General features: G+C 38.4%; 3 protein-coding genes and 1 pseudogene across 3 annotated transcripts; 1 reads left to right on the top strand and 3 right to left on the bottom strand.

The window, feature by feature from the left end:
* The first annotated feature begins 4,036 nt into the window (after positions 1–4,036).
* psmb1 (proteasome 20S subunit beta 1) lies at positions 4,037–7,378 on the top strand. Its single transcript, XM_058796343.1, has 6 exons — positions 4,037–4,245; positions 4,862–4,969; positions 5,073–5,154; positions 5,305–5,434; positions 5,520–5,626; positions 7,083–7,378. The coding sequence occupies exons 1-6, from the start codon at positions 4,142–4,144 to the stop codon at positions 7,266–7,268; spliced, it is 717 nt and encodes a 238-aa protein (XP_058652326.1). The 5' UTR covers positions 4,037–4,141; the 3' UTR covers positions 7,269–7,378.
* A 1,119-nt stretch (positions 7,379–8,497) lies between these two features.
* LOC131552504 (heat shock protein 30-like) lies at positions 8,498–9,299 on the bottom strand. The gene has a single exon (XM_058796334.1). The coding sequence runs from the start codon at positions 9,143–9,145 to the stop codon at positions 8,498–8,500; it is 648 nt and encodes a 215-aa protein (XP_058652317.1). The 5' UTR covers positions 9,146–9,299.
* A 2,165-nt stretch (positions 9,300–11,464) lies between these two features.
* LOC131552522 (heat shock protein 30-like) lies at positions 11,465–12,151 on the bottom strand (annotated as a pseudogene).
* A 2,168-nt stretch (positions 12,152–14,319) lies between these two features.
* On the bottom strand, positions 14,320–15,226 carry LOC131552492 (heat shock protein 30-like). Its single transcript, XM_058796320.1, has one exon. The coding sequence runs from the start codon at positions 15,070–15,072 to the stop codon at positions 14,425–14,427; it is 648 nt and encodes a 215-aa protein (XP_058652303.1). The 5' UTR covers positions 15,073–15,226; the 3' UTR covers positions 14,320–14,424.
* Between the last annotated feature and the right edge of the window lie 430 nt (positions 15,227–15,656).

Here is a 15,656-nt window from a genome sequence, read left to right as displayed (position 1 = left end):
CGCTTTCTTTAACACTGCAGCATTTCACTTCGAATTGACAATACATTTTACAATGCTTTAAAAGTTACACAGTTAAATGGCATCTGCGTACTGTGCATTTTCTGTGGATGAGCTGTAGAATCCCAATGATTCTTTATTAAAAATAAATAAATAAATGCAAACAGTTCTGGATTCTCTGTTTACAACAAAAAAATCAACTGAGCTAAAATCAATCCTAACGTACTTCTATTTACATGTGCCTTATTTATAGAATCTCACAATGCAGCTTATTTATATATTTTCAGCAGTAATTCATTCTACAATGTTTTATTGTATATAATTTTAATTATTATTAGAGTTTAAAGACAGCAATGCACAGACTTTATGTACTTCTTGCATTTAGGTATAAGCTAGATAAGACGAAGCTTCATCACGTGCTTTCTTGGGTTTGTTTCTAGAGACCTTGATGTAGGCCTACTTGTCCTCTTCTTATTGTGTATCCACTCTTTCTGTCCAGATTAGATCCAGTTTCTTATAAGATAGTTAAAACATAAACTAAACTGTTATTTACAATAACATATAATGCAATATAACTGTTTTAAATGTATTTTTGATCAATTATTCAATGAGGAAAAGAATCATGTTTTTTCCCCCCAAAAAATAACATAATGTGATTTCCAGCTTTTGAACCATACTGGACCACAAAACCAGTTTTAAGTGTCAATTTTTCGAAATTGAGATTTATGCATAATCTGAAAGCTGAATAAATAATCTTTCCATTGATGTATGGTTTGTTAGAATCTGACAATATTTGTCTGAGATACAACTATTTGAAAATCTGGAATCTGAGGGAGCAAAAAAATCTAAATATTGAGAAAATAGCCTTTAAAGTTGTTCAAATGAATTCTTAGCAATACATATTACTAATCAAAAATTAAGTTTTGATACATTTACAGTAGTAAATTTACAAAATATCTTCATGGAACATGATCTTTACTTAATATCCTAATGATTTTTGGCATAAAAGAAAAATGTATAATTTTGACCCATACAATGTATTTTTGGCTATTGCTACAAATACACCCCAGCGACTTAAAACTGGTTTTGTGCTCCAGGGTCACATATACATAATGTTTGTGTATGTAAACTGTGTGGCCGGTTTTGCTATATCTGATGGCAGTGAGAAGCCCGTGTGCTGGGAGTAACTTCACCGTGTTGTCGCTGTTAAATCAGCCTCAGGCCATTCACGATGGAGTCGGAGGTCTTAAAAGCAAGCCATGAATTAATAATGTAAACATTGCATACACAGATGTTGTGTTGATAAATTAATCAACAAGTGTATGCATGTTTGTGTGAGACACAGAAAGTGAGCTTGAAGTGTCCTCCAAAACTATTTTGTTACTTTAATTAGAATTTATTATAAAACTAGTATGGAACTAGAAATTTATTCATTTGAAACAAATGCATTTTTTTTTATATACAATTATCAGCATTTTAATACTTTAGATTTAGATTTACTGTAGCTACAATACATGTTGATGCATAAACACAGAATACTAAAGAAAATTATGACATTTTTGAATTATGGGAAAAGTTAATTTAAGCAACCCCTGTCATGGAAATGTCTATGAGTCAGTTTCTGCAATTACTGTATCATTAATATTCAGTTAACCACTATATTACAAACTGTCACTTTTATGATCTACTGAAACATTTTTACACTAAAAAATATTGAGTAAATTTTAAAGTTGTGAAATCATTGAAATATACTTTAAGAATCACTAAAAAAATTAAGTAGATTCAAATAATTAGATTAATTAATCTTATAAATAAAATTGAGTAAATATAATTAAAACCCTTATGCAATGCAATAGTAATTCAACAGTAAATCCGAAACACACAAAAAAAGAGTAATTTAATTTATATGCTGTATATACAATGTCCTATATTTACTTTTTTACTTATATATTTTTAACTGTATTTACCATTTACTCTGTTAGTACTTTACAATAAATATACTGTAACAAAATTGTAAACAAAAGACATTATTTTAATTAGACATTTATTTGTCAAATTTGGCCATAACGCCAATTCAACCATACTTTGCTTGCTGAATAAATTTTAGCGACTGAACTGTGGATACAAGACTACAGGTTTTTCTAAATGTACTGTCTGTATGTGATATAGCTGTCCCTAAAAGAAATATAGTCCGTGTAAAAACAAATGTACAGTGTACAGAATGAACAAACGTACAAACAGTCCTGCAAATCCTAACGTTGTAGCTCATAAACTCTCGTGCATGTTTTCTGAGACATCTATTGTCTAATAATCTGGTAATTCTTGCATGAATCAAAGGGCGTAATCATTTCCGAAGCTCTGAAACAGCCTAATCAGAATAATTTAAGGGAAATCATATGTCCACCCTTTGAATACGCCCATGAAGAAACTGCAGTGCTCTGATTCCCGTGCTCACGATCTGATGTGAATCAGAGCCGAGCGGTTTATAGGGTGCATCGGTGGGTGGCAGCTGATGAGACACAGCTCTAGAGACATCTATTAGTTTACAGACTGAATGTTCCCATGACTCAAGAAGCACAGGCAAGAGGGTGGAGAAAGCGCTGTCTTTACACTCCCTGGACAGACAGGTTTTGAAACCACAGGTGCCTGCAGGTGTCTGTCACACCCAAAGCTCAACCTCACTGCATGTTCAATTACCGAAATAGATCTGTATTCATCAGTCGCTAAAAATGCACGTTTCAGTATAATGCAAGCGATCCATAGGAACTGCTGATAGGTCACAGATGACAAAGATAGCGAGAGCACTTCTGCGCATTCGTCTTTTCAGTTAAATTAGGGGTGGTAGCACTTTCTCACCTGGATTAATTGCTTCTGCTTGTATTCATTGTTGGTTCAATAATTTTTCTCTATTTATTAATCTCGTTTGGTATTTTCATTTATCAGTCAACCCTGTTGAAATCTGGAATCTGAGGGTGCAAAAAAATAAAATATTGAGAAAATCTCCTTTAAAGTTGTTCAAATGAAGTTCTTAGCAATGCATATTACTAATCAGAAATTAAGTTTATATACATTTACGGTAAGAAATTTACAAAATATCTTCATGGAACATGATCTTTATTTAATATCCTAATGATTTTTGGCATAAAAGAAAAATGTATAATTTTGACCCATACAATGTATTTTTGGCTATTGCTACAAATATACCCCAGCGACTTAAGACTCCAGGGTCACAAATACCATTACAAACATTAATACAAATCATCAACTTTTAATCATTAAAACTATTAAAAAATGGTTTCCTGTAGTGTGTTTTGGGACATATTCCTTTAGGATTCAATGGTTTTAACAAGCCACCAATTACCAGAAGAGACCAACAGAGACCATTACAGTTTCCATTAAAACCAATACAAGTCCCATTATAACATTACAAATTCTGTGATGGTTTCTATTTTCATTTTATTTTTTCAGCAGGGAACTAGATAGACTAGTAATAAATAAATGGGAATGAGGAAGTGAGACCTGTTCACTCTGGGTAATATAAATAAAGAATTAATTTATTTTAAAATATTTGGATTACAGGAATACTCAAAAGATGAAGCCTATTTTTTAAGACATATAGAAATGAACAATGATTTTTTTTTAACTAGATTTTATGCGGTTCGTTTGGATTTCTCGACTACATTTAAGCCATATTACAATAGTTGCTTTACTGCATGCATATTAATATTGTGTCACGTTACATATAAAGTCTTCACATTAATACTAACCCTGCTCAAATAAGACTTCCCTGTCCCTTGAGCTCAATGAAACAGTGGGAACTTGTTTCGTGGTCTATAAGTTACACACTTGTCAAAAACCTCTTTAGCGGTTAATAAGGCTAGATGGGATACAGCTGCGGCTACTGCGCACGCGCACAGCAATATTGCGTCATTTTTGTCACGATCAACAACAATAATTACTGTATTTGCTTAGGTTCAAATTTCACGGGCGGCTCCTGTGAATAAAGGACGCTTCCAGCAGACGGCGGTGTGAGCTGCCATGTGACTACAAACGCTGTGACGTGAGCGCACACAGGAAGCAAAGGACCTGTCAACTTCCGGTGGCCATATTGCGGTGATACAGCGAGTTTTGGTACGGGAGCTTCATGATGATTTCTGCCCAGGCTTATGGAGAAAATGGAAAGATGAAGGATTATCACTACGCAGGTCCAGTGGAGCATAAATTCTCTCCTTATGCCTTCAACGGAGGGTAAGAAGCGCCGCTTTCTGTCTCTTCTTCGTCTTCCTCCAGCAGCACCGGAGCCGGAGAACATGACACTCCGCTCCGAGGCACAAACTCCAAATAAACTCTGTTTACTGAATCACTCCTGCACTAACTTACTGCTACTACCGAGAGTTACATTCAGTCGTAGTACTACAATCACGAGTGTAACAGCACAATACCATTAATATCAACTGTGCGCTCATTTTACTTTCACTATCAAGAATTCAGCATTTAACCGGAAAGTCGTAGACTGATTTATACTGTCTCGATGTCAAAACTGCACTGTTAATATGCTATGTATATTTTATGTTGTATTATTGATTTCTGCACATTTATTTAATTGTTGAGATAAAAACTGACAAGTCACTCCACTGCGCTCAGAGAAGGCGGATCATATTTCCTTAAGTTTTCATAATTTAGTTGGATAACAGCGAACATGGAATTTGTGCATAATCATTAAATGACTTAATTTTAAACCATTTAAATACACAGTTTTAAGTCAAATGTGGAAAGTGCCCTGTCCGCACTGTAAAACTGTGAATAGCTGAATTGTTGTGTTGCATGAAATAATGTATGTTTTGTATGTATTTCTTCTTCTCAGGACAGTGCTGGCGGTGGCGGGTGAAGACTTTGCTCTCGTGGCTTCAGACACCCGTTTAAGTGAGGGATACAGCATCCACAGCCGAGACTCCCCCAAATGCTACAAACTGTGAGTGTGTGTTTGCTTCCAGTGCTTTCTGTGCTGCTTTGATTTAGCTGTAACCGTATGGAAAGGTTTATGAACCCGATCTCTGGCTCGTATTCCCATACAGGACAGACACTACAGTGATTGGCTGCAGTGGTTTCCATGGCGACTGCTTGACTCTAACCAAAATCATTGAGGCGAGACTGAAGGTGGGTTTGACGACAAAACCTAGAAAGGAAACTGGAAATTGTCACTATTGTATTTTCTGGTCAGATCATGTTCAGTCAGCGTTGATAATATGGCACAGACATGTTTTATGTGCAGTATTATTCCTCAATAATGACCTTCTTTCCTTATAGATGTACAAGCATTCGAATAACAAGAGCATGACAAGTGGAGCTATCGCTGCCATGCTGTCCACCATCCTGTACGGGAGGCGTTTCTTCCCTTACTATGTCTACAACATTATCGGTGGTCTCGATGAGGAGGGTGAGTTTGTCAGAGAGAGTGACAGAATTGTCATTTTTTTGACAGAATTGTCCATTTAAATAGTCCATTTGTTTTTTCTTTCAAGGTCGAGGTGCCGTTTATAGCTTCGATCCAGTCGGTTCTTACCAGAGAGACACTTATAAAGCCGGTGGCTCTGCGAGTGCAATGCTGCAGCCTCTTCTTGACAACCAGGTGAGATCTGTTTGCTGGTTATTATTGTATTTGTTATACTTGAATTTTTTCATTGTTTTTGCCATGAAAATAGCCTATGATGCTGACATGGCATTAAATAAATATACACTACTACTACAACAACCAGCTGAGAGAGTTCAGATCAGGAGAGTTCAGTCGGGTGAATCTCACAAAACCTAAATGGGTTATATTCATACTCAAATGCTCTATTAAGCTATTATTTCTCCCTAAATTCTTATTACTGTAAAGATAAGACATCATATCGGTTTTTGTTAAATGTGATTAATTGTCATGAAAATGTCACCATTGGAAAAAGTTTTTAAGGGTTCATGACATGGATTTTTTTTTATTATTTTAAAATGTTCCTTGAGGTTTACTTATAATGTTAATTCAGATTTTTGCAGAAATAAATATGGGGGAAAATGATTATTTTCAACCCTCGTTCTGACCCGCTCTCTAAAATAATCTGTTTTAAGGAGCGGGTCCTTTAAGGCTTGTCAGTAATCGGCCACTGTTATGATTGGCTAACGTCATTGCATAGGAAATAGTATCAACGCCCCCTTGCTATTGCATGTTTTGACAACATGATAAAAAAAAAAAGCGGTCATTTCCAGACAATGCAAACATTGACAATTGATGTTTGCCTTACGCTGGGATCCTTCTGATATCTGTACAAAGACGCAAACTTCTGTGTCAAAAGATTAAGGGAAATTTGGTTCCTCATGTCATGGCCCCTTTAAAGGCTTCATTTTCTTTGAGCAAAATACAAATAACTTTTAATATAACTAAATTAAATGCATCCTGGACACGTTTTCATGAGATTCATCTTTTTTATTTATAGCATTTAAAATGAAAGTAAAGCTTAAAGTATAATCGGTTTTTATGCATACATAAGACTCTGCGTAAAGCATGCCTGACGCAAGATCCGTCTCCAGAATAGTACACGCATGACCCGATTGTACACCAGGTTTCACATGCACGCTGAATTTTTTGTTGTTGCACAAATCAGTTGTTCCACAAGGTGGCAGCACTTGTTTTACAGTAGAAAATTAAACTAAAAAGACGGAACAACAACAGACGGCTGCATTGGTGTGAGTGGGATATGAGAGAGACACAACTTTAGTTTAAAAGAGTACAAAGATATTTTTGGCACTCATAACTTCTGGAGAAAAATAGCTCAGACACTGGACAAAGATGAAACCTTCTAGAGCACGCGTGCCAACTGCCTGCGTTAATGCAAGCTATCAAATGGAGTATACTTTGAATGGCAAAGCGTTCAATTGTATGCATACGCTGACATACACATACAAAAACGAAGTATACTTTGGGCTTAATGTTCAAACTCTGTTATCACTGTATAACCAGAGCACTGGTGTAACCGAGCTAAATCGAAAGGTTGGATCTGTTGTCAAACCTTTTCTTCTTGAAGTCTTAAATTAGTTTCTGTTGTGCTCAGATTGGATTCAAGAACATGGAGAACGTGGAGCAGGTTCCTCTGGCCCTGGACAAGGCCGTGCAGCTGGTGAAGGACGTGTTCATCTCGGCCGCTGAGAGGGACGTCTACACAGGAGATGCCCTCAAGATCTGCATCATCACCAAGGAAGGCATTCGAGAAGAGATCGTGCCACTCAGGAAAGACTGAGACGTCTTCTCTGCCACGCCAAAATTAGCCTGTTTTTGTTTTCTCCAGATGCATCCTTGATTCTGCTGTTCTTTTTATATTCCTTCTCAAGAATAAATATGTTAACCCTGTCAGTGTTGTCTTTCATTCAGTGTGTTTTGTCAGTTTGAGGACTGCAGATTGTCCTTATGGGACACCGTTGGGCAAAATGGATTTTCTGGAAAACGCACATTTGCATATTGATAGTACAAATGGTAAATGTCTAGATGCATAGAAATGAAAAGCAGGCATGATCAGTTGGTTTGCATCTGTTGATGTTCTCTGAGTGCTTGTTTTCTATATTAAAAAGGATTATATTCAGCTTTGATTTTAACACTTGCAGTGAACTTCAGCAAAAAGCTCACAATTTTAGAGTTCTGTTCTTAAATACTAGTAATGGCAAAATAATTCTTGTTCCCCCCCCAAAAAGTGTTGTATTATAAAGATGTATTTTTTCCAAAATTACATGGGAAAAAATTAATTTTGTAATAAGACAGCATGTATTTTTTCAGAGTAGCTCATATGCATAACCCCGAAAAAGAAACACATCTAAATCAATTCAGATTTACTTGTATATCATTTTTCACAGTAAATATGATTTCAAAGCAGACTGAGAACAGTGCCCTGCAAACGCAGTGAGCTAAAGATAAAAGGAATGAGTGAGTTTTCATTTCATACTGACTCCATTATAAAGTGGCTTTATCATTTTTTTAAATCCATGCAACCAAAATTAGCCTCAAGTCTAAAAAGATGTGAAAGTAAACGGCTTGATTCATATCGATTTCCTACAATGTCCTTATGAATTTTTATGTGGGAAGGTTTTGGTTGTGATTTTCACTTTAAACTAGCTCATATGATCAATATAAACATTTTTGTTGCTGAACAAACATTTTAATGAACCTCTAACATTTGACTCTCAAAGCTAATGTAGAAGGTGATTTGCTTCAGCTGCACATATACAGTGCTGATTCACATGCTAGTTGCATAAACGAAAATCTATTAATCTAATTTATTTTTTCTTCTTGAAAGGTTGTAACTTTTAGAATTGTTAAAAAAGAAAACAAAGGTAAATGTCCCTTTATGCACTTATTTTTATTTAATTCAATTAAGAATATATAAAAAAATCCATCTTTTTGTTCATGTGTATTACATAAAGTCTAGAAAACAATTAAGTACGACACAATTTTTTAAATCAAACAAAACATCATTATTTAAGATTGTCCAGCAGAGGGTTGTACTCTGTGCTCGGTGATTTCAGGATTGTTGAGTGTCGTCTGTGTGGCGCTGGAGTCGTGTTGTGTCTCGGCTGTCTCTGGCTGCGTTGTCTTCACAGTTTGACAGTCAGTGGGCAGCATCCTCTCAGCTGCTTCAGATGGCTGATTTACTGGTGCCTGTATGTAGAGCTTTCCATCAGCCATGGAGCAGGTCACCGCCTCGGGATTCACTCCTTGAGGCAGATCAAACACCCGCCTGAACTCTTGGGTTCTGTAAGAGTACGAGCCCTTCCCATCCTCCTGCTTCTTCTCGCTCTTTCCGCTGACATGCAGCTTCCTGCCCACCTGTCTGACCGACAGTTCTTCTGGGGAAAAGTCTTTAGTGTCCAGCGTCAAAGCAAAGCCTCTTCCCTCTTTCTCCACTGTGCAGGCGACTGGGTAGATCTCCTGCGAGGGTGGCATCTGGTGGATCTCCTCAAAGATCTTGTGCTGAAGTTTCTCCAGCTGCTCCAGGCTGCTCTTCAGCTCCTGCGGTTGCTCTCCGTGTCTGTAAAGAGATGTGATCTCCGGCCAGAGACTGCGCACTGGCCAGTCCATTCCCATGAATGAGCTGAGGGAAGGCTGGAATCCATGCAGGCTCAACATTTTCAGTGGCTTTTGTGATCTACTTTTGCTCCTCGGTCGAGTTGTCTCTCTGGTGGCGTCGTAAGGCTTTTAGATTTGACTCCAGTTCTGTGAGTCTCTTAGCTTTATACTGTGTGTTCATCAGCACCAGCAAGTTCATGAACTTTCCAGGTAGTTCCGGATTCGTCCATCGGGGGCAGCATAGAGAGAAGTGATGATGCCTCACCAGTCACACTCTCATTTTAGAAGATGACCAATACACATCTATTAAACTGGAATTATGGATTTACTGATGTATTAAATTACATTTACTTAAGTTTACAGATAAATATGGAGTTGTCCAGAATCTTTTTTTGGTTATTCACAAGCACTCCATTAAATTTGAAAAGATAACAGCTTTTATAAAGTCTGAACACTGAGGGGCTTCAGCTGATAAATGTGTTTTGTTTTTTCACTTTACAGGGCATTTGAGATAGCTACGTCTTCTAGTTGTATAGATCAGTTATCGCTTGGAAAATTAATAGAATAGAGTATATCAGGTTGAGAACAGGGGAGAGGCTTTTGGGGACTGTTATCTAGGAAAGTGAGTGAGCTGTTTATTATGTTTCATGTCTTAGTTTCCTGACATAGTTTTGTAGTCCCTTTGTAGTCCTGTTGTTTCATTGGTTCCCTTGATTTTATCTCCACGTGTGTCTTGTTCCCTTGTTAACCTGTTATCTTCTCTACAGCTCCTCCCGAGGTGGCAGCGTTCGCTCTTTAATTCCATGTCTGCTCTGATACGGCCACAGAGGCTGTCCCTGTCCTCCATGGAGACTGTTCTCAAACTCTCTGTCTGTCCTGCAGCTGCTACGGAGGACGACTCGGAACCCTCTGAGCTTCCTGTCATGGCCATTGAGGCCATAAACAAGCTTTCTGTGCGTTCTGTTTCAGTTTTGCCCTGGTGTCTTCAGCTCCATCAGCACCCCATGGTCCATAGCTCTGCCATCATGGTCTCCAACTCTGTCCGCTCCGCCGTGGTCTTTGTCAATTGTTTTCTTTGCAAGGTTTTTCGAGTTGTCATGTTGTTGTTTTTTGTAGGCACTGCTGGTGTGTTTCAAGGACAATGCCAGCTGCATAAACTGCTCAGACTAATCTTAAAAATTGAGTAATCTTTTTTTTTTTTTTTTGTCTTCATGACTGGTCATAACTTTTTTAAAGTCAGTTACAATCAATCAACAATTGCCCTCGCACACCTGTAGGTAATTGATAGATGTGTAGGAAAAACAACCAAAAACAGGTCCAACTTCAAAACAAAAAACTATAAATCCTGCACACTTTCCAAACTTGCAAATGTATCAGAACATAAATTTCAGTTTTGAAAAATTTGCAAGTGCAGATAGTGTCCAGCATTTATTCTTTTTTTGTTTTAAAGTCAGTTACAAAAAAGTACATTGGTCTCATTTGAATCTGAAAAGTAAGACTGAGCCCTTGGCTAACTGATAGTTGGTCAAACTAGTTCTTAAGACTAGTTATAGCTACTGGGGTCCCTCAGGGCTCAGTTCTTGGACCACTTCTCTTCTCTGTCGTCATGGCATCACTAGGTTCTGTCATTCAGAAACATGGCTTTTCATATCACTGCTATGCTGATTTCCATCCTAATGATCCGACGACAGCTGCTGACATCTCAGCATGTCTAACAGACATTTCTTGCTGAATGAAGAACCATCACCTTCAACTCAACCTTGCCAAGACAGAATATTATTTCGACTTGTTTTCTTTTTATTTAAAAAAAATATAAATCTTTGATATGTGTACTGCGTTAGACTAACCAAGACTTGTCATAAACTTACATATTATTGCTCTTTGTTGGTTCAGATTGCTTCTGTTGTACTCACTTGTACAGTAAGTCACTTTGCATAAAAGCATCTGCTAAATGACTAAATGCAAATGTAAATGTAATACAGTCTTAACATAGTAGATATGTTCATGCATCTGGCCTCAGAGCTGCTGGTGTTTGATATTTTTTCCTATCTTCCTAATGTTAGCAAATTCATAAACATTTTTATGGTGATATTTGTAAATTGTCTTTGTAGCTCTTATACTTGTTTCAGGTGAGTATTTACTTTTTTGAAGAATTTTGGAGATGTTGTTCTACAATATTTCTTTATAATTTAGAGACGTAAAAATGAATAAATTAATAAATAAATAAATGACAACATCCTGTTTTGCAGTTCTTACTTCATTTAATTCCATGGATATGTTGAATATAAAAAATCCATCTTTTTGTTCATGTGTATTACATAAAGTCTAGAAAACAATTAAGTACGACACAATTTTTTAAATCAAACAAAACATCATTATTTAAGATTGTCCAGCAGAGGGTTGTACTCTGTGCTCAGTGATTTCAGGATTGTTGAGTGTCGCCTGTGTGGCGCTGGAGTCGTGTTGTGTCTCGGCTGTCTCTGGCTGCGTTGTCTTCACAGTTTGACAGTCAGTGGGCAGCATCCTCTCAGCTGCTTCAGATGGCTGATTTACTGGTGCCTGTATGTAGAGCTTTCCATCAGCCATGGAGCAGGTCACCGCCTCGGGATTCACTCCTTGAGGCAGATCAAACACCCGCCTGAACTCTTGGGTTCTGTAAGAGTACGAGCCCTTCCCATCCTCCTGCTTCTTCTCGCTCTTTCCGCTGACATGCAGCTTCCTGCCCACCTGTCTGACCGACAGTTCTTCTGGGGAAAAGTCTTTAGTGTCCAGCGTCAAAGCAAAGCCTCTTCCTCTTTCTCCACTGTGCAGGCGACTGGGTAGATCTCCTGCGAGGGTGGCATCTGGTGGATCTCCTCAAAGATCTTGTGCTGAAGTTTCTCCAGCTGCTCCAGGCTGCTCTTCAGCTCCTGCGGTTGCTCTCCGTGTCTGTAAAGAGATGTGATCTCCGGCCAGAGACTGCGCACTGGCCAGTCCATTCCCATGAATGAGCTGAGGGAAGGCTGGAATCCATGCAGGCTCAACATTTTCAGTGGCTTTTGTGATCTACTTTTGCTCCTCGGTCGAGTTGTCTCTCTGGTGGCTTCGTAAGGCTTTTAGATTTGACTCCAGTTCTGTGAGTCTCTAAGCTTTATACTGTGTGTTCATCAGCACCAGCAAGTTCATGAACTTTCCAGGTAGTTCCGGATTCGTCCATCGGGGGCAGCATAGAGAGAAGTGATGATGCCTCACCAGTCACACTCTCATTTTAGAAGATGACCAATACACATCTATTAAACTGGAATTATGGATTTACTGATGTATTAAATTACATTTACTTAAGTTTACAGATAAATATGGAGTTGTCCAGAATCTTTTTTTGGTTATTCACAAGCACTCCATTAAATTTGAAAAGATAACAGCTTTTATAAAGTCTGAACACTGAGGGGCTTCAGCTGATAAATGTGTTTTGTTTTTTCACTTTACAGGGCATTTGAGATAGCTACGTCTTCTAGTTGTATAGATCAGTTATCGCTTGGAAAATTAATAGAATAGAGTATATCAGGTTGAGAACAGGGGAGAGGCTTTTGGGGACTGTTATCTAGGAAAGTGAGTGAGCTGTTTATTATGTTTCATGTCTTAGTTTCCTGACATAGTTTTGTAGTCCCTTTGTAGTCCTGTTGTTTCATTGGTTCCCTTGATTTTATCTCCACGTGTGTCTTGTTCCCTTGTTAACCTGTTATCTTCTCTACAGCTCCTCCCGAGGTGGCAGCGTTCGCTCTTTAATTCCATGTCTGCTCTGATACGGCCACAGAGGCTGTCCCTGTCCTCCATGGAGACTGTTCTCAAACTCTCTGTCTGTCCTGCAGCTGCTACGGAGGACGACTCGGAACCCTCTGAGCTTCCTGTCATGGCCATTGAGGCCATAAACAAGCTTTCTGTGCGTTCTGTTTCAGTTTTGCCCTGGTGTCTTCAGCTCCATCAGCACCCCCATGGTCCATAGCTCTGCCATCATGGTCTCCAACTCTGTCCGCTCCGCCGTGGTCTTTGTCAATTGTTTTCTTTGCAAGGTTTTTCGAGTTGTCATGTTGTTGTTTTTTGTAGGCACTGCTGGTGTGTTTCAAGGACAATGCCAGCTGCATAAACTGCTCAGACTAATCTTAAAAATTGAGTAATCTTTTTTTTTTTTTGTCTTCATGACTGGTCATAACTTTTTTAAAGTCAGTTACAATCAATCAACAATTGCCCTCGCACACCTGTAGGTAATTGATAGATGTGTAGGAAAAACAACCAAAAACAGGTCCAACTTCAAAACAAAAAACTATAAATCCTGCACACTTTCCAAACTTGCAAATGTATCAGAACATAAATTTCAGTTTTGAAAAATTTGCAAGTGCAGATAGTGTCCAGCATTTATTCTTTTTTTGTTTTAAAGTCAGTTACAAAAAAGTACATTGGTCTCATTTGAATCTGAAAAGTAAGACTGAGCCCTTGGCTAACTGATAGTTGGTCAAACTAGTTCTTAAGACTAGTTATAGCTACTGGGGTCCCTCAGGGCTCAGTTCTTGGACCACTTCTCTTCTCTGTCGTCATGGCATCACTAGGTTCTGTCATTCAGAAACATGGCTTTTCATATCACTGCTATGCTGATTTCCATCCTAATGATCCGACGACAGCTGCTGACATCTCAGCATGTCTAACAGACATTTCTTGCTGAATGAAGAACCATCACCTTCAACTCAACCTTGCCAAGACAGAATATTATTTCGACTTGTTTTCTTTTTATTTAAAAAAAATATAAATCTTTGATATGTGTACTGCGTTAGACTAACCAAGACTTGTCATAAACTTACATATTATTGCTCTTTGTTGGTTCAGATTGCTTCTGTTGTACTCACTTGTACAGTAAGTCACTTTGCATAAAAGCATCTGCTAAATGACTAAATGCAAATGTAAATGTAATACAGTCTTAACATAGTATATATGTTCATGCATCTGGCCTCAGAGCTGCTGGTGTTTGATATTTTTTCCTATCTTCCTAATGTTAGCAAATTCATAAACATTTTTATGGTGATATTTGTAAATTGTCTTTGTAGCTCTTATACTTGTTTCAGGTGAGTATTTACTTTTTTGAAGAATTTTGGAGATGTTGTTCTACAATATTTCTTTATAATTTAGAGACGTAAAAATGAATAAATAAATAAATAAATGACAACATCCTGTTTTGCAGTTCTTACTTCATTTAATTCCATGGATATGTTGAATATAAAAAATCCATCTTTTTGTTCATGTTTATTACATCAAGTCTAGAAAACAATTAAGTACGACACAATTTTTTAAATCAAACAAAACATCATTATTTAAGATTGTCCAGCAGAGGGTTGTACTCTGTGCTCGGTGATTTCAGGATTGTTGAGTGTCGTCTGTGTGGCGCTGGAGTCGTGTTGTGTCTCGGCTGTCTCTGGCTGCGTTGTCTTCACAGTTTGACAGTCAGTGGGCAGCATCCTCTCAGCTGCTTCAGATGGCTGATTTACTGGTGCCTGTATGTAGAGCTTTCCATCAGCCATGGAGCAGGTCACCGCCTCGGGATTCACTCCTTGAGGCAGATCAAACACCCGCCTGAACTCTTGGGTTCTGTAAGAGTACGAGCCCTTCCCATCCTCCTGCTTCTTCTCGCTCTTTCCGCTGACATGCAGCTTCCTGCCCACCTGTCTGACCGACAGTTCTTCTGGGGAAAAGTCTTTAGTGTCCAGCGTCAAAGCAAAGCCTCTTCCCTCTTTCTCCACTGTGCAGGCGACTGGGTAGATCTCCTGCGAGGGTGGCATCTGGTGGATCTCCTCAAAGATCTTGTGCTGAAGTTTCTCCAGCTGCTCCAGGCTGCTCTTCAGCTCCTGCGGTTGCTCTCCGTGTCTGTAAAGAGATGTGATCTCCGGCCAGAGACTGCGCACTGGCCAGTCCATTCCCATGAATGAGCTGAGGGAAGGCTGGAATCCATGCAGGCTCAACATTTTCAGTGGCTTTTGTGATCTACTTTTGCTCCTCGGTCGAGTTGTCTCTCTGGTGGCGTCGTAAGGCTTTTAGATTTGACTCCAGTTCTGTGAGTCTCTTAGCTTTATACTGTGTGTTCATCAGCACCAGCAAGTTCATGAACTTTCCAGGTAGTTCCGGATTCGTCCATCGGGGGCAGCATAGAGAGAAGTGATGATGCCTCACCAGTCACACTCTCATTTTAGAAGATGACCAATACACATCTATTAAACTGGAATTATGGATTTACTGATGTATTAAATTACATTTACTTAAGTTTACAGATAAATATGGAGTTGTCCAGAATCTTTTTGGTTATTCACAAGCACTCCATTAAATTTGAAAAGATAACAGCTTTTATAAAGTCTGAACACTGAGGGGCTTCAGCTGATAAATGTGTTTTGTTTTTTCACTTTACAGGGCATTTGAGATAGCTACGTCTTCTAGTTGTATAGATCAGTTATCGCTTGGAAAATTAATAGAATAGAGTATATCAGGTTGAGAACAGGGGAGAGGCTTTTGGGGACTGTTATCTAGGAAAGTGAGTGAGCTGTTTATTATGTTT

Source organism: Onychostoma macrolepis, chromosome 13 (genome assembly GCF_012432095.1).
Source record: "Onychostoma macrolepis isolate SWU-2019 chromosome 13, ASM1243209v1, whole genome shotgun sequence".
NCBI classification, from domain to species: Eukaryota; Metazoa; Chordata; class Actinopteri; order Cypriniformes; family Cyprinidae; genus Onychostoma; species Onychostoma macrolepis.
Note: the sequence above shows the minus strand (reverse complement) of the source record. Positions and strands in the feature narration are given on the sequence as shown.

Coding starts and splice junctions, on each gene's coding strand:
- psmb1 (XM_058796343.1), top strand. CDS start 4,142: ATGATGATTTCTGCCCAGGCTTATGGAGAAAATGGAAAGATGAAGGAT. Junction 4,246..4,861: donor CCTTATGCCTTCAACGGAGG/GTAAGAAGCGCC, acceptor TCTTCTTCTCAG/GACAGTGCTGGCGGTGGCGG. Junction 4,970..5,072: donor TCCCCCAAATGCTACAAACT/GTGAGTGTGTGT, acceptor ATTCCCATACAG/GACAGACACTACAGTGATTG.
- LOC131552504 (XM_058796334.1), bottom strand. CDS start 9,145: ATGTTGAGCCTGCATGGATTCCAGCCTTCCCTCAGCTCATTCATGGGA.
- LOC131552492 (XM_058796320.1), bottom strand. CDS start 15,072: ATGTTGAGCCTGCATGGATTCCAGCCTTCCCTCAGCTCATTCATGGGA.